Source organism: Dreissena polymorpha, chromosome 14 (assembly GCF_020536995.1).
Source record: "Dreissena polymorpha isolate Duluth1 chromosome 14, UMN_Dpol_1.0, whole genome shotgun sequence".
NCBI lineage: Eukaryota > Metazoa > Mollusca > Bivalvia > Myida > Dreissenidae > Dreissena > Dreissena polymorpha.
Genome location: NC_068368.1, coordinates 36,495,638 through 36,514,333, shown reverse-complemented (window position 1 = coordinate 36,514,333; position 18,696 = coordinate 36,495,638). Strand labels below are relative to the sequence as shown.

Here is an 18,696-nt window from a genome sequence, read left to right as displayed (position 1 = left end):
GCCATGCCTGAATTCTTCTTATTTGGCCTAGCAGTCGTGACACACTGTTAATTTTCAATCCCTTTTGAGCAGCTAAATTCAGAGTGTGTGCGTAACAGCCCAAGTGATGCTGAAAGCCAACAAGTTTTGCAGCCACCGACATATTAGCAGCATTATCAGTCACCAAAGCGGAACACTCTGGCAAACCCCACTCATTGATAGCATCTTTCAAAACATTGGCAATGTTTTCTCCTGTATGGCTTAGAGGAAGTTCCCGTGTTTGGAGAACATAATTATGAATTTGCCAGTCAGCTGAAATGTGTGTTGATGTAATGGTTACATACGATTCAGTAGCTCGACTGGTCCAACCATCGGTGGTTAAGGCCACCGATGAGGCTTTGGACAACTGCAATTTTACATCTGCTTTAACTTGATCATACATATCTGGGATTGCCGTTTCACTAAAATAAGTACGAGATGGCATGGTGTACCTGGGATCTAAGGTCTGAACAAGTGCACGGAATCCTTCATTTGACACAACACTAAACGGACGAAGGTCTTTGACAATGAACATTGCAATTTTGTCAGAAATGTGTTTTGATCTTTCAGATGAAGGTCGATATTGGTCAAGTTTGTGGCACACTTCAACAAGTGTTGGCTGTCCTAACATGCGTCGTGGTGCTTCGTCCGATTGTTTACCTTTTCCATCAGATTTAAGGAAAATTCGGTGGTGTCGCTCTAAGTGAGAAAACAAATTTGATGTTCCCCCACTATATTTTACACCATCCTTACACCTGTTGCAATATCCGATTCCTTCTTCGATTTCGTTCGTTCCCCTCTTCCTTTTCAAACGAAAATACGGCCAAACAACACTTTTTCCCTTCGAATTGTCAATAAACTCAAACTCCGCGTCCGTATCGTCTGCCATTTTGAGAACCATTATAAAAGCCGACAAGAAGAATAATAACCCGAAAGAGACTTTGGGCTAGATTGCACTTAATTTTTGTTGATAATAACATCAATTTACATTTGTTTTGTGTAATGAATTGTTTTGTTTGTTTTGTTTTTTCGTATTTTCACAGCTTCATCTGAAATTTTACAGTATGACATGCGGAAGCATATCGTGCGGACTCCCATCACGGACTCTAGACAAGACAATAAACGCTCCGTGCTCCCATGTAACGAAGCTAATCCGTACAATAGACTTTTAATTGCTACTTTTACGTAACATATTTTTACTTACCACCGATTTGTTTTGTTTACCGTGTTATCATTATTTTAGATGTTTTTTCCGGACGAAATGAGGATTCTTTTTTTTAGAATTTTCGTACCGGTATGATGAAAATCGTATCGCGATACGATATGCGGTTTGCGTATTGCGATATATACCGATATACCGGTATATTGTTGCAGCCCTAGCAATGTACAAGGTCAAGGTACAATGTATACTCCTGCAAAGCGTGCGTGTATTGATTTTTTTGATACAAACTTTGTTGCGCAGAGAACATTGAATTTTGTTGATTTCGGTTAAAAGTTTCTTTGGTATTTATTAACGAAATTATATCGCGAATAAGTTGATATTTCCTCTAAAATAATTTCAAATCGAACACGCCGAATCTTTATCTTTACGGTATTTTAGTAGAGTAATTATTTTAACACTAATTGTATTGTAAACTGAATAAAGAAGACATCTGGGCGGAACTGGATTTTAAGTGTTTGACGTTATGAAAACACGCAAAGCTTGTCTACTGACCAATTGTGTAGACTGCTGTCTGCGGTGTTTTGACAAAAGGGATTAACATGTGTGAATGTCACTCTGCCGATTTGGTCCATAATTACTGATAAACATTGTTTAGAATGTCGACGCAACAAGAATACAACTGTGAATATTAAATGCAATTATCAAGTCAATAGTTACCACCTTTTAGCAATCAATGGAATAGCCTACAAACAAAGAGAAAATCAATGCATTAGCGAGCAGAGAATTGACTTTGTTCCGACAATTAAAACCATTCCTTATGCATTTGTTGAACGTGTTCACTTGAGTAAGTTATGCCTTTAGACAGGAAGCGGCTTTTCTTTGATTACGTCAAACTGTCAATTCACACAGATTTGCGAGATTTTTAGGGTCCTTGGTCATTTGTATACATGTTCAGTATAGAAAATCACCTGCTAACATGAAAATTTTGGATTAAATTATCAAAATAAAAACAATGTTGCAAACTGTGTTTATATTAATTGGTAAGTATTAGTTAAAAGACGACGTTTTGTGTGTCGTAAATCAACGAGTTTTCTATACAACAACAACTACTTCTACAACCACGTCGGGATCGATCTATCTTGGTTGTTTTTTTTTAATTGTAAATATTATACTACATGTACATGTATGTACTTGTAATAAATGTAATTTTATTTGAAAATCAGGAAGTCAAACAAAATTAAATTGATCGTTATCTCGTAAAACGCGGAGTTTCCCCCGCGTTGCCAACGCCGAGGGCCGCTGCGTCGGCTTATCAGTTTTGCCGATCGTTAACGGCCGCGTCCAAAATCATGCAAACGCCGCGTATAGCGGGATTTTCTTAATCTCCCTCCAGGTCGAAACCCGCGGAGTATGGAGGGAAATTGGGGAAAACGCGTGGAGTGTACTGTACATGTACCTGTGTAGATAATTCATTTCTCAATAATGTTCCGTAAGAATTATGTAATGACTCTTTCAATTGTGTATGCCTGACCAATTTAAATCAACACACTACTCACATTTACAATTCCAATCGCTGTGCCCGCTGTATACGGCAGGTAGATTTTAATCGATAACGCAGCCTATTACACCGTAATGCCTTCTTCTGATTGGTTGATATTTAAATATTTCATAACATGGCGAGAGGTCAGTGATTGTATTGCGATTTAAGCAGAAGTTTAACTGAAATAAATTATGCCTTTTAACTTTAAATCGACGCTATTTGAGGTAAAAATGGACTAATTAACTAAAACTTTATGAGTTGGTAATGTTATTTTGCAATTTTAAGCATATTGATATAATAGTATTGTATTTATTTTTCGTTATGGTTTTTGCAGACCGGAGTTTCAGCGTTCAGATTTATTCTGAAAGCGAATTATTTCAGCTAAGGCAGAAGTATCATAAATTTACCCCCCCCCCCTGGACCCTATCCCCCCCCCCTGGACCCTATCCCCCCCCCCCCACCCCCGGAGCTTACCCAAGGGGTTTCAGATTGTAAAATGTACACCTATTTTGCATGGTTTTACTTTTCAACAACGAATATTGACAGAAATACATAGTTTGAAAAAATAACCCTCGTATAGGTATTATATATACACAAGGTATGAAACACACTATATGCCTATTGCTGAAAGATTATGGAACACCGGACATGACATTTTTCATCGCAATTACACATGTACCCACGCAGTCGACGACAAAATGCAACTGGATTCGTTAAAAGACAGTAAAAGCAACGTGATTACACAACTATCAGATCTTCTGCTCGGCTATTAAATTTAATATTTAATAAAATTTGACTTTCTCGCTATATGTCACTCGGTGTTTCATCTACACATGTACACCATTTAAATTTGATAACGCGTCATCTGGTTGGTTGTTCTCATTGTCTTGACCAAGCATATGGCGTTTGAGAACCGAGCATTCGATCGACAAAATATGGCAGCAAAACACAGACATGTAGCGAGAAAGTCGGATTTAAATGAATATTTAAGTTATTAGCCAAGCAGGAGATCAGTAAGTAGGGTAAGCTCGTTGCTTATACATTATACATCATCATATTTATTGAACTCTGCGAATGCTTAGTGCTACATTGATATACTCGTTTTTTTTTCAGCAAAACAAACACAATGTTTAATGGCTTTAATATATAGGCAATGATGTTATAACAACATATTATATAACATGATGTCATATAGGGCTGTCACGATACGCCGTGAGCGTACCGCGGTATATCGTGGTACGGCAACACTGTATCGCGGTACGTACCGCGATATTTTACAGAATATGTATCTGTGAAGAAAACAGCAGAATAACAAGTTTTACAAACTTTATTAAACTCAATAATCAGAAAACACTGGTATCATAGTATGACTAGAAACTGTAAAAGAAACTGTAATAAACTTGATAGAAGTAGTCATTGTTATTGTTCGCGTCTTTTTCTAAAATGTCCGCCATGTTGTTAACAATAGCTGTGACTACGATCTGTGTAAATCGAACGCTTCAAGGGCATGTTCAAAATGCCGAGTCAGCGGGCCCAGTATTGAAAATCCGTAGCGTTCTGACTCTTCCTCGACTTATTCAGAATCTTAAGATAACATGATTCGGAAGTGCCATGCTTTGAACGATCGTATACTAAAGAAAGAAAATAAGAAATAGAATAAACATTTTTTTGATAATTATGAATTTATTTGCAAATGAAATCTGTCCCTTATTCCAAAAAAGGTACGGACCCATACATCGCCGTATTTTAAACGTGAAAGTTAAACATCTACAAGTGGAAGTGCTTGCTTGACCTGGATATTAACGGATTATTTATTTAGCCCTTTTGAATCGCTTCTACATTTTTCAAAACGATATCTATATCAAAATAATTATGTAATGTAATATCTGTGTTAATATAATAATATTAAAAAAACCGGTGCGGCAACGCCGTACCGCGGTGCGATTTTTTTCACGACATGCACCGCGATATACCGGTATACCGGTGAATCGTGACAGCCCTAATGTCATAATAACATGTACTTAAAAATAAAACAGTAATGTATTTCCGATTTCCGGCTTATCAAGCATTGTGAATGTATATACAACGCTCGGAAAGTAATGCGAGTAACACGAGTTATCCGCATTGGAGCCTGAAACAGAAAATAAATAAGTATAGCATAATTTAGTCCAAATAATTAGACATAATCTACCGATTACATTTAAACTTTAAATGAAAGTGTTACTTAAACAATTTTCAGTGCCTTAACCCTTTCCTTGACAGGTACGGGTTTCTACGACCCTATCGATTCCCTTTCAAATACGCTTATCTACGCCTGTATCGATTCCCTGTTATCTACGCATTTCTACTACCCTATCTATTACCTGATATATACGCGTTTTTACGCGTCACGATTTAATTTGCTATTTAAATGCTTAAAATGACGTTTTAAGTGTAACAGAAATGCATATACACCTGCGTTCATCATTTTTCTTAACTGTCGAGTAAACATCCGGTAATGTTGCTATTTAAAGTTATGATGCAATTGGCGACCAATCAAGACGAGGGTTTTACCATTTGACATGCGCAAATCACGTTCCGGGATGTGCGCGCTTCAGGCATTTCATAATGTCCTAAAATAACTGCTATTCTCGAACCATATTTAATTTGGACATTTTCCGAAAATGTATTAATAACTCGTTAAAAATGTCGCAAAAATAAACACGTCCCATAGGTATATAATATCATTTGGGTGTAAATCGATTTCATTCTTATTGTTGTTTGATTCCAGTATATCGTAAATGTTTGTTTCTGAGATCATGTACGAGAATTACATCGATATGTTAAATGGCATGTACACTAAAATGTTTTTACAAACGACACGTGCTTATCTTAAGTTTGTGTTTCGTAATACACAGGATATTGGATTATCGGTGCTTGATTGGGCAATAAAACAAAGACGCAGTCGGCGGTCTTCAATATGCCTTTGAACTGACCAATAATAATTAATAGTGCACATGCTAATCTAACATTTAGGGATAAGAAACACGGGTTCTAGACACTTTGAATAAACATGTTTACCGGACGCAGCAGTAGTCTTCAGATGACATTGGCGCGCGTGCCATGTTACCTCGGCGTTTTGTAATTTGGTACACAATTACACGGGTTTGTTGGCGACTTCTGGGTTATAAAGTTATATGTCGGCGATCAGATAAACTGGAGTATTTGATAATAAACTTGGAATTTTGCAAATAAATACACAAACTGAAGACTTATTGAAGACGCCGACGTTGCCGGATTTCGATCGGTAATAAAATGCAAAATGCAAATTAATTATATGAATATTCATGGCACATTATGCAACATCCAATTAAATTGTTACCAGTATCTATAAATGTTTATAAATCATTTGGTGAATTAATGTAATAGAAATACCAAGTATCGTACGAATTTTATAAGAAATAATACAATTTATTTTGAAAATGCATGAAGTTGTTTGAGAAACTCTGTGTTTTTCTATAGTTATTTATAAGAATTTACATGAATTTTGAGGCTTGCAGAATGAATTTATGAAATAAAAAAATCTTCAAGAAAGAAGAATTGTAGTTTGGAAAGTAAGAAAAAAAAAATATTCCAAAATATAATTATTTGTATTTGATTCAACACACCAACTTCGCAAAGTTTCTATATGAGCTGGAAAGAGATTTGCATTTAAATGCAGTAAAACGCACAACGGTCAACTTTGCATGACTATAACTGACCAATAAATATTAAATTCAGGTATAAACATACAGTTTACACCACAGGAAAGGAAATTTTATTAGCTTAAACTTTCATATTGTGTATTTTTCAATAATATTTCAATTTTTATGAGAATATCAGGTTTAAAAGCAATGAGGGTCATAAAACAGCGTTTTTCCAATAATGCCTGTAAAGATGGGGTACTGATATTGATAAGATGGCTATCAGCCACTGGTCAGCACGCAGCTATGTCTTGTGGTAACTGGAGAGGCTTATATTGGCTAAATGGCTGTCAAGGAAAGGGTTAAGGCGCGAATATTTTGCTAAACACTGTTAACAAAAGGGCTACACGTTGTAATTCTTAATGAAATGCAAAAATAAGTATTAACATAATTAATAACGTCAATAAACACACACGGTAAGATCAAAGTTTAAAAGGAAAACTTATATCATATTTCTCGTAAATTACCAAATTATTAGTTTCGTCTAAATCAAATATCATGTATAGAGAAACAAGGTATTTATAACCGACCAATGACGAAACACTATGCAACTTTCAATTTACACAGTGTACGCTACATGTATATGGCAACAATATGGAATTTGAACAGTGGTAGTGTATTCGGGCCTGGAATATAATTGATAGTAAGTTTTAATAAACATTCTGCTAATGCAATTAGTTAAATAATGTTTACATGTTATGTTCAATAATTATTGCATGATCATTCTGGGCTGTTATATTAATTTGGAGCCGTTAAAGCTTCCGACATAACTTCATCAAGTTCCATGTCAGAACAGGAGTATTTTAGCTAATACGCCCATTGTATACAACAACAACAAAAGCTTTATTATCGCAATGTAAAATGTTAGTGTATACATATATGTTACATGTAATGTAGTGTAACCCTCAACGTAAATCGCTTAAAAAGGGTAATCACGGCGGTTTGCGGTGATTTGCGCTGATTCGTGCTGATTGCGCAACAGCGAGATACATCGCGCGATGGTCGCCGAGACATCACCCAAATTTTCTTGTCGTTGGAAACACCGCGATTTGTCACGTTGCATCGATTGGGGTGATGCGAGAATCGCGGCAAAAATCACGGGTCGCGTAGTGTATATCTATTCCTGTTTATCTGAATACTATACATGCAGCGCTTCCGTTAGCTTTTAAAAGTTAGAAGTCCTGACTTCCAAGCCTAAAATTTTGGACGTCCCAGACATAAATTTTGAAGTCCCACTTTTATTTTAGAATTTTAATATACGTACATGTTCCAACTCTATCCATTACCCGATAATCCAGTAGTATTACGATTTCTATTTTCAAAACCAAAATATGGACAATATTGACGTCAGCTACCATCCGCCATTATACGCAAGTTGAATTATGGGATGGGGGAATTCCCATTGAACATGCGTTAATCACGTGACGCGATTTGAGAGAAACTAGCGAAGATATTTCGTCAATTGCAGTCCATGTCAGTACCATCTGCTGACAAATCGGAAATAACTAAATAAAATACCGGAGAAAATCGGTACCAAATGAACATTTCCGAAATGCAGATTTCATTCTCAAATGATCGCGCACGCGAACAAATTTTCGTAAATGATAATTTGTCGGTTTTTTTCCAAACTGTCTTTTCAGATTTTTGCTCTCTCCAGAGCCGAGATTTCATCGCATTGGCGATCAGGGGATGGGTTAATTATGCAGACTGCTTATTTTCAAATGCTTATAATCAAAGTATTATCCGAAAAATTCAGGATTTTACTATTCATGAAAGTTACGAAAATTCGTATTTCGTGTACAGATGAAAATCATGCAAAAATTAGACTTCATGCACAACGTAACGTCATTCTTCCGCGGGGAAAGCGTGGACTCAAATATTTGATTGCTGAATAAAAACTTCGTAACGCAGAGGTCGCTAATTTTGCTAATATTATTGTATACAGCTTCACGTGGGGTCGGCGTGTATTCGGTTGCCTGAGCACTGATTGGCTGATGCGCTTACCAAGAAGACTTTGATTGAGAGCTGGAAAAATCAATATTGGCCACTCGCTGAGAAATTCATTGAAAACAGTAGCTCTTGTGCGGAGTTAATGGTCTGAATAACCCCATTTACTGTTGACATTTGAACGTGTTGTGTATTAGAAAATAGCGTACATACATGCGGATTATCGAACGTCCAAGGGACTTCCACCATTTGCATAATGGACGTACGACTGCCAATTTCGGGCGTAATTTACGCCCGGACGTCCACTAACGGAAGCGCTGTACATGTCCGAAATATGTACACTTGAGAATGCCTTACCTGTTTTACTTTAATTATCCAAATTTTCCTTGTTGTTATCTGGTTTAACAAACCTTATCAAACATTTGTTAAATCCAGTTAATGCTTTATTATTGAATCAACATTACTTGTTATTTGAATCGCCAGCTTTGAATTGAACGCTGGTTGAATGTTACAATACGTCCGCTATTTGCAATGTCGAAGGTCATGACATAGCAATTTAATTCTACTTGGATATTTTATATTTTATCGAGCAACTGTGTTTTCTCAATGTCTATTGTGTAGTATTAGGACTTGTTAGTATACAAATGAACTGTGATTCCAGTTTATATAAGGTGGGTGTTACTCGTAATTATTAGTGGATTAACAAACTGACAAAACTCGCTGGATCTACTTAATTAATAGACCTTTGATCAATTTGTTTTTATGCTTCCTTTTCAAAGAAAAGGTGGCATATAGTGATCGGGCTGTCTGTCTGTCTGTCTTTCCGTCACACTTTCAGCGATTTGCCTCCTTCTTTATAAAGAACTGGTAAACGGCACTTTCCCAATTACGAAAAAAATACAAATTTCCCAATTGCTGTCCTTAAATTCCCAATTAAAGGTAAAAAAAAAAAAAAAAAATTTTTTTTTTTCTTACGCAACATTTAGTTAGTTTCCCTTTGCAGCTCTATAGCTTGAACCTAGGTTTATATAATATTGACAGCTTGAAAACACTTAGTTATCAATTTGAAAGTATTTGGGAGCAAACAATCAAATACACCAATTTCCCAATTTGAGGTTTTCACGACTCGATTTTTCCCAATTTTGAGGTTTTCACGACTCGATTTTTCCAATTGGACCGGTACGGGTACTTTTCCCAATTGGACAAGGAAAATCGCTGACTTTGCGTTTAGGTTTCGAAAAATGCTCATAACTTCTATGTCCCTTAAGATATAACCTTCATATTTGGTATGCATGTGTATATGGACAAGGCCTTTTCATACACACAAAATTTTTTACCCCTGTGACCTTGACCTTGAACGTAGGGTCCGCGTTTTGGTTTCAAAATCTGCGTTTAGGTTTCGAAAAATGCTCATAACTTCTATGTCCCTTGAGATATAACCTTCATATTTGGTATGCATGTGTATATGGACAAGGCCTTTCCATACGCACACACAATTTATACCCCTGTGACCTTGACCTTGAACTTAGGGTCCGCGTTTAGGTTTCGAAATCTGCGTTTAGGTTTCGAAAAATGCTCATAACTTCTATGTCCCTTGAGATATAACCTTCGTATTTGGTATGCATGTGTTTATGGACAAGGCCTTTGCATACGTTCACAAAATGTTTGCCCCTGTGACCTTGACCTTGAACTTAGGGTCCGCGTTTTGGTTTCGAAATCTGCGTTTAGGTTTCGAAAAATGCTCATAACCTCTATGTATCTTGAGATATAACCTTCATATTTGGTATGCATGTGTATATGGACAAGGCCTTTCCATACGCACAAAAATGTTTACCCCTGTGACCTTGACCTTGAAGTTAGGGTCCGCGTTAAGGTTTCGAAATCTGCGTTTAGATTTTGGAAAATGCTCATAACTTCTATGTCCCTTGAGATATACATGTAACCTTCATATTTGGTATGCATGTGTATATGGACAAGGCCTTTCCATACGCACACACAATTTATACCCCTGTGACCTTGACCTTGAACTAAGGGTCCGCGTTTAGGTTTCAAAATCTGTGTTTAGGTTTTGAAAAAAGCTCATAACTTCTATCAAGCGTTTATAGGGGACATAAGTCATCCTATGTTGACAGCTCTTGTTCTTTAATAATTTTTCCGACTTTAACCGTGCCGTCTGCCAAAAACCTGCAATAATCGGATGGTCAATCAATTATCACGTAATCATTAGACAACTTAGGCCAAGCGCAAAGAGGCACGGGTGTATTGTTATAGCAACCAATATTAAGCGACTGCTTTGTCACGGCTAACTAGCGATCTGTGCGGGGGGTAAATTGTGTAACCTTTAGATAAACAACTAACAATAAACTTGCTAATCACCTGCAGGCGGTAGCACGCTTTCGTAAAAATAATAGCGCGGCTTGATTTTCGCTTTTCCGGTCTTGCTTACTAAAAAAATCGGGTGTCTTGATCTTCGCTTTTCTGGGCTGGTAGAGCGAAATCACGGTTGTCATAATGAAATTATCGCTCTAGTTGCCCGTAGGGTAGTCTATGATAACATACACTTATTTAATGTACGAATGTAACGTTAAATGTTTAAACCAGTCAATGATTGAGAAGTCAAATCGGCAGAAACTTAAAACGGTCTCGACATACGTCAAGTTGGCGTTTTCGCGGATTATTTACTCTATTTTGATTGGTATTTTTTGTATTTTTTTGGCAATTGGGAAGGATCCGGTTCATTTTGGGAACGGGTCCGTAGGGGTTCATTTTGGGAACGGGTTCGTAGGTCATTGGGAAGGGTCCGGTAAAAGAAGGAAAAAAACACTGCTTTAACCTATGTTAAAGTTTTGCAATAATTTTTGCATTATTGAAGATAGCAACTTGATATTTTGCATGCATGTGTAACTCATGGAGCTCCACATTTTGAGTGGTGAAAGGTCAAGGTCATTCTTCAAGGTCAAAGGTCAAATATATGGCTTCAAAGCGGCGCAATAGGGGGCATTGTGTTTCTGACAAACACATCTCTTGTTTTTATTTTCAAGTATTTTAAATCGTATTATCCCTGGGTATTTTACAAGATAATTTAATTACTTTTTGAAGATTTTTGAGCCGATGTCTAGTAAATACACTTAATATGAAGATCAATGTGATTTAATTGTACGGTAATAAAACAAGAAATGTCAGGACTTTAAGTGTACAAATACCTTTTATAGTCCATATACATGTAAACGTACTCCCACTCCCAGTGCCTTTGATAATTTTACTATGGAAACTCTGAACACAATCACAGTTTTGTGCACAGATTCGTGCGCATCACTAAACAGACGGCGTTGCTTACTAATTAAGGAAAGCGATGAATAAACTTCAAAAACACATTAAATTTACCTGAATGGCAACCTATGGACGTTATCCTCTGCATGCAACCTTTAAAACTAGGGATGGCATAGAATACCAAAATCGGTATTCGAATGTTCGCAAATTCATTCAATCGAATATTCGCATAAAACGGCTGGATTGATTTTACCTTGTTATGTGTTAATTTCCATTGGTTTGTAAGTTATATCCGTTTGCTAAATACGAGGCTAGTTATGAACGTTGCTATCGAAAAATTGTATCGCTGTCGACTAATACTATGACCGATACTGTGATCGGGCACAAATAGAATGAAAAACATCGTGTCATAGAATTTTATGTTTTAATGATTCCACAGATTTGTAGCAGACTGCGCATATGTAAAACTAAGTTTACACACATTACACGTTGCGGTCTTCTTATCCACAGACCGTGTAAAGTATTCCATACTGCAGAAGGGGCTGGTGGCATTTTCAGATTTGAATTACCGGTATGATTCCTTGATGATTGTTTAGTTTATATCATCTGTTACTTTTGAGTAATTCACATATTTAAATGTCTGTTTAAACTGTGATCACAAGAACTAAATTATTATTCGCAAGTAAATTGAAGCCCTTAATTGGTACCTAATTGACAAACAACAGTTCGGGCCCTTTCTTATAGTAAGTATATTGCATTGCGCGATTTGAGTAATTCACACATTTTAATGGCTGTACATACTGTGATCACAAAACTTAATTATTATTCGCCAGTCAATTGAAACCATTAATTTGCACCCCATTGGCAAACAACAGTCTGGGCCTTTCTTAGAGCGTGTATATTGCATTGCGCAATCAACACTGATACGGGCCGCGTTAATAGTTTGACACGAAGAACGTCACGTCAAACATATTACTCCAGGTGATTTCGGTTGCTTTTTAGTAAGCAGGTCATTAAATATTGGTGAAATTACGTTTGGATAAAAATGCGAATATGCGAATATCATTTTTATTATTCGAATGCTGACCATTCAATCGAATATTCGAATAATTTTGCCATCCCTATTTAAAACACGACGAAATTTCAACAAACTATTCTTTTTGACATTTTCATTTTGAAATTTCGAACGGTGTAAATATTTGACGACTGTTTGACATCGTTATCGACTTGGTTACAAAAAATATCTTAATGTGCAAATTTTAGTGTACTGCGACCTAAACTAACACTTTTTGTCAGCAACATTACAACAGTTCCCAATATGGTTGATAGAGCATGAGAAAGATTAACAAAGTAATTTAAAAGCAAATATTTCTTGCTTTAATGGACCATTTGCATGAGTTTGTGCTTAAAACTGGTAAATGTTGATAAGTTTTTGCAGTATAAGTGTTGCTTAGCCTTTTCAGTGGGGATAAAATTGTGCACCTTTGGACAATAGACGGCGCATTGCAACTCTCAGCAACCCTTTGGGTTATACAGCTGAGATTTGAATTATTGCAATTTATACCTTTTAGTGATTTAAATAAATAACTCATTTGCAAAACAATTACATGATATTGGTTTACATGCATCAACAAAGCTGTTATATATACTGTTAAAAATTCCTGCGCATTTGTGGTGTTTTTCTTCAGACTGAGAACAAAAAAGCTACACCAATTTCAGAGTTTTTTTTCACAATTTTGGGAATTGGGCCGGGTTCCTTTGGATTGGGAAAATTTGCGGCGTTTTGGCTAAAATCGGGATATTTGTGTTGTTGTTTTGCTAAAAAAAGCTTCAAAATTGAGTATACGAGTGTTTTCAGTATAATATCTACTAAGGTGGAACTTACATGGACGGTAGTTGAGAAAAATATTGAGATATAAAATTTTATGCTTTTCTATAGGGAATTTTTAGCTCTCATTTGGGATAAAAATATACTTTTTTCCTTTGGGAACAGGGCCGATTATCAGACCCGATTTTGAATGAAAAAACACTTAATTTGCAAACACTTGTTTCCCAGTCTTGGACGTAACCCACTCGACCCTCGACCGAGTTGAGTGATTTTTGCGTCGGTCGAGTGAAAATTCCAAGCCGGTAGCCTGAACGGTCAAGTGCATTTTTTCGTGTCCGAACTTAGTAACATGTCAGAAAAAGATTCATTTACACGCTTATTCTAAACTGCATTTGTTATTTCCCTTGAGCACTCATTGATTAGACACTTATCAAACAGTGTTGTAAGTCAATCTATAACTTTTATTACTTCTGGGTGGAGAACATGCGGGGATAAATTTATTATCCCCCGCCAGAGGCGGAGGGATATTGTTTTGGAGTTGTCCGTCCGTCCGGCTGTCCGTCCATCCGTCCGTCCACCCGGCACTTTTGTGTCCGGAGCCATATCTTGGAAGTGCTTTGGCGGATTTCATTGAAACTTGGTATGAGTATATATATGCATAAGAGGATGATGCACGCCAAATGGCATTGTACACCATCTGTTAAAAACAGAGTTATGGCCCTTTGTATCTTGAAAAAATGCTTTTTACTATAGGCACTTTTGTGTCCGGAGCCATATCTTGGAAGTGCTTTGGCGGATTTCATTGAAACTTGGTATGAGTATATATATGCATAAGAGGATGATGCACGCCAAATGGCATTGTATGCCATCTGTTAAAAACAAGAGTTATGGCCCTTTGTATCTTGAAAAAATGCTTTTTACTATAGGCACTTTTGTGTCCGGAGCCATATCTTGGAAGTGCTTTGGCAGATTTCATTGAAACTTGGTACGAGTATATATCCCCCGCCAGAGGCGGAGGGATATTGTTTTGGCGCTGTCCGTCCGGCTGTCCGTCACTTTTGTGTCCGGAGCCATATCTTGGAAGTGCTTTTGCGGATTTCATTGAAACTTGGTATGAGTATATATATTGATAATAGGATGATGCACGCCAAATGGCATTGTACACCATCTGATAATAACAGATTTATGGCCCTTTGTATCTTCAAAAAAATGCTTTTTTAGTGTCAAATATAACACTTTTGTGTCCAGAAGTATATAGGCGGGGGATATCAATTCAACGAATTTGCTTGTTTTAATATCTTTTCTGCGTTATTTTGAGCGCGCAATGCACACACATCAACTGTAAAATGAGAATGAAGGTTGCAACAAAAATTATTAACATTCAATGAAACGAAAACTGCAACCGTTATGGAAGAATAATCAGTCATGGCTTCGTTTTGATGTCTCCAATTATTGGGGACTTCGATTCTGAGCCATTATTGCTGACTGGCTGGCTGGTAAGTGCAATTCATACATAATGTAAGCAAACAACATGAATTAAATATCATGCACTAACTTACAAGTATAGTTTTTAACAGATAACATTTATCTGTAAATTTACGATTCCTGACATCAAATTCAAATGTTTTATAATACTGCATTTTTAGATGCTGGTACAATTGGCAACAAAGCAAATGTGGCTTAGGCAATGGAACTACATGTACTGCTAAACAAGTAGTTTAATATTAAGCCGACTCAGAAGTTAGGGCAGAAAGTTACCTTCTTGTTCTACTTATTATGCACAGGTATAATTGCTAGTTTAACATTGCATTTACTTATTCAGATGTTTGAGTGGAAAATTCATACGTTATAACATTTTTTTTGTTTTCAGGCCGCCTTTAAGAGCATACCTGACATGTCAGACCTGGATGTCGGTGACTTGGACAATGACCATGAATGAATATGTCTTGAGACCTTGTGATAAATTTTTTGTCTGATATTAACTGTGAATAAAACAGAATCAAGTGTTTATTTGTTTAATCTTTATTGTTCTATGTTTCTTCAATGCAAATATAGCTAAAAATGTAAAATAATTACAACATTCATTTCGGGCTAGTTAAAATGGATTGGGCTAGTAAAATTTCCAAGCTGGTAGCCTGGCTGGGCTAGTGCCTTAAAAAAATTAATGCCAAGACTGGTTTCCATATCATATATCCACTATGTAAATTACTTATAAATATATGTTGTTTGTAACAATTAAGGCAATTCAGATGTTATTAATAAGGGGGCGTGGCAGCTTTTGCCTTTGAAAAGGGCGAAGTGGAGCTTCAGAACAGCAGGAATGTTTGATCACCTTTAATCACAAATTGAGACAAATGGTCTAAACATTTGGTTGGGAAAAGTACTGTTTAATAGTACAAACTTAATACAGGGGTTTTTCAGCACTGTTGGCGCCTCCAGAAAACGGAGGCATTCCCAATGCAAACGGACCTGATCCCAAACTGAAATTTAAAAAAAAACTCCCAATTTACCCCCCCAAAAAAAAATATTTTTTTCTTTTTTTTTTTTTAGAAAGAAGTGTCTTATTACTTATGATTATTAGATTATTAATGTTCCAACTCGTCCAGCAAATGTGTATCATACCAACAAACACTAATATGGTTGAGCGAGGATTCAGTACCATGAACCTGCTGTGCTCCACATTTCACAGCACATTCACACAAACCAAACTTACTCATCTGATGCTTACCAGCATTTAAGGCCAAAATAACAAATGAAAACAAATTTATTTGTTAAACCTCTGACTTATTTAAGCATGATAATTTCACAATATTTTCCCAAAATGATCCGTTTCATCGAAGCAAAAATTCCCAAAATGGACAATTTTGTCGATAAAAAATTCCCAATTTGGTCAGACTCCTTTTCCCAAAATAGGCAGAAAAACCCCTGTAATATGCAGAAAAAATATCTGTATAAGAAATAAATTACAGATTTGTTCTTGATATTTTAGAAGATTGCAATATTATTAAATAGCTCCCATTCCAGGAGGTCCACGTGGTCACAATGGCAGCCCCAGACATGGACGTTATCAAGGAGGTGCCAGGATACAAGGTCATTCTGAAGGCTGTTCTCAAGAGTCAGATACAGCAGCTGGTGGGTAGTAGCATCAGTCTGTACTTTCATTAGATCAATTAGCAGTTTTGCGAAAACTGGGCTAAATGCATATGCGAAAAGTGTCATCCTGCACAGGCTTTAGGATTGTATTGTATTTGTTAAAAGGAATGTTTTTGCTTATCAAATCCATTTTTCGTCCTTCTAGCTTTTGTGGACTGCACCGGCAAGTTTTAAACGGCATTTTAGGCAAATGCATTCAGGGCCCTCAATCTATCAAATCTGCTGCCGAATTTCGGCCGCAGTCGCCGACCTGAAAAGTATACTTTTTTCCCCCTTTTAGGAGAAAAATTCCCCTTGATTAATTTTTTTTTTTTTTTTTAAAGATGTGTCTCATGATTATTATATCTTAATACTATTTCAATTTAATCTTGTCAAACATACTTAATTATAAAAAAAGAAATGAATATAGTGCAAACATGTACAAATGTAATAATGAGAGAGTAAGTAAAAAAATCCCCCAAAAAGGGAAACGCCGCGAAAATTCCCCCTCATGAAGGTAGCGACCCGCTTCCCCTAAAATGGATTGAGGGCCCTGGGATTAAGCCCAGTTTTCCCAGACGGATACTCAAATCCTCATGTCCACGTGGTCTTTGTTGAAGGGCTATATTTTGGAAAAGTTTGTTTCCCCATTTTAATGATTCTTGGTTATGACACTGTCTTTAAAGTGTATATTTATCCCCCACACCACACCCATTTTGGGGTCACTAGGTCAAAGGTCAAGGTCACTGTGATCTCTTTAAAAAAAAATTCTTCTGACAAGCTTTTATTTATTCATAACTGCACCCGTAGCCAAGTGTGGCACCCTATATGCGGTGCTCTTGTTAAAAATTATGATAATTTTTTTCTAGACCCCAATTTATTCTGCTTGTGAGGACTTTTAGTGTAACGTTGCCGTTTCTTGTGCCAATATCACAATATTTTCACAAATGACACAATTGGCGAACTACAGTATGATAGCTGCTGTTCTATTCAAGCACTGCATGTTTACAACCAGGTTGAGCAGTTGGCAGCGTCTACAGACGAGGAATCTGTGATCCTGACAGCCAGTGTGTCTGATGGGACGCTGAGTCACCTGGGCTCAGACTCTGGCAAGAACTTCCTGGAGGATCATGAGGACATCAAGTCACAGTTCCTGGGCTTCTGTCTCAAACGTAAGGCTATATTGCCACTGTCAAATGGCATTGCTTTATTGTCAGGGGGCATAGCTATGTTTGGTCTACCACAACTAAGAAAAAGGTTGCTTTTAATATTTTCTGTCTGAACACCCTGCAGCCTTTTGAAATTAACAAACCTTGAAGATTTGTCCCAATTATATATTGGACGCATTCAAAAATGGTTCCAGTTGGTTGAACTAGAAATGGCGCGGCAGAGGCCGACGCGTATCCCCACGCCGCATGTTTGACAAAGGGGCGCCCCAGGGTTGGTAATGGGGCCATTCATAGTTGAGATTGACCGTATTGTCATAAGAGATGTTCAGTATAAATTTGAAGTAATTCAATGTAGAAATGAAGAAATTCATGTAAAATAACTTAAACTTATGAGTGAAAATCTATACCCTAATTTCTCCTCCTCATCCTGCTCTCCCTAACAAATCTAATAATGAATCAACTTCACTGTAGTCAATTATGTACATGTCATCCTAATGGTAATGACTTATGAGATGGCTGAACATGCTCTCTTATAGCCAATCTTCTTGCTCCTGTTTTGGAAAAGTTATGTTTTGAGGTTAAATGGTTGACTTAATAGTAGCGTCTCAGAAATTTTCTATCGCAATTTTGTACACAACAATGAAAATGTTGAATTTCATGTCTGTCTTTGATGTGCCTGTTCAAAGTCCATCTTGCTTTAAATTGTTTCTCACATTTTTCCCACTTGAACATTTTGACAGATTTTCAGTAATGAGTCTAAAATTGTAATTGCACAAATTGAAAGTTTCAGCCCTTTTATAGATTCTTGAGGCTCTATTCCATGAGTTTCTCATGCTTTTTATGCTTGACTGCATTCTATCTCTTCACTCATATACAGGTGCCCCTTTGCGCCAATATTTTATAATCCC

The 18,696-nt window shown here is 36.7% G+C and overlaps 1 protein-coding gene across 1 annotated transcript in view; it reads left to right on the top strand.

Annotated features, from left to right (window-relative positions):
* Positions 1 to 18,696, top strand: part of LOC127857730 (endothelial zinc finger protein induced by tumor necrosis factor alpha-like) — a 67,134-nt gene that overhangs the window by 7,597 nt on the left and 40,841 nt on the right. The window contains exons 2-3 of the mRNA XM_052394386.1: positions 16,512 to 16,619; positions 17,635 to 17,791. Of these exons, the coding sequence (XP_052250346.1) occupies positions 16,530 to 16,619; positions 17,635 to 17,791 (247 nt within the window). The 5' untranslated portion in view covers positions 16,512 to 16,529. The remainder of the gene's footprint in view (positions 1 to 16,511; positions 16,620 to 17,634; positions 17,792 to 18,696) is intronic.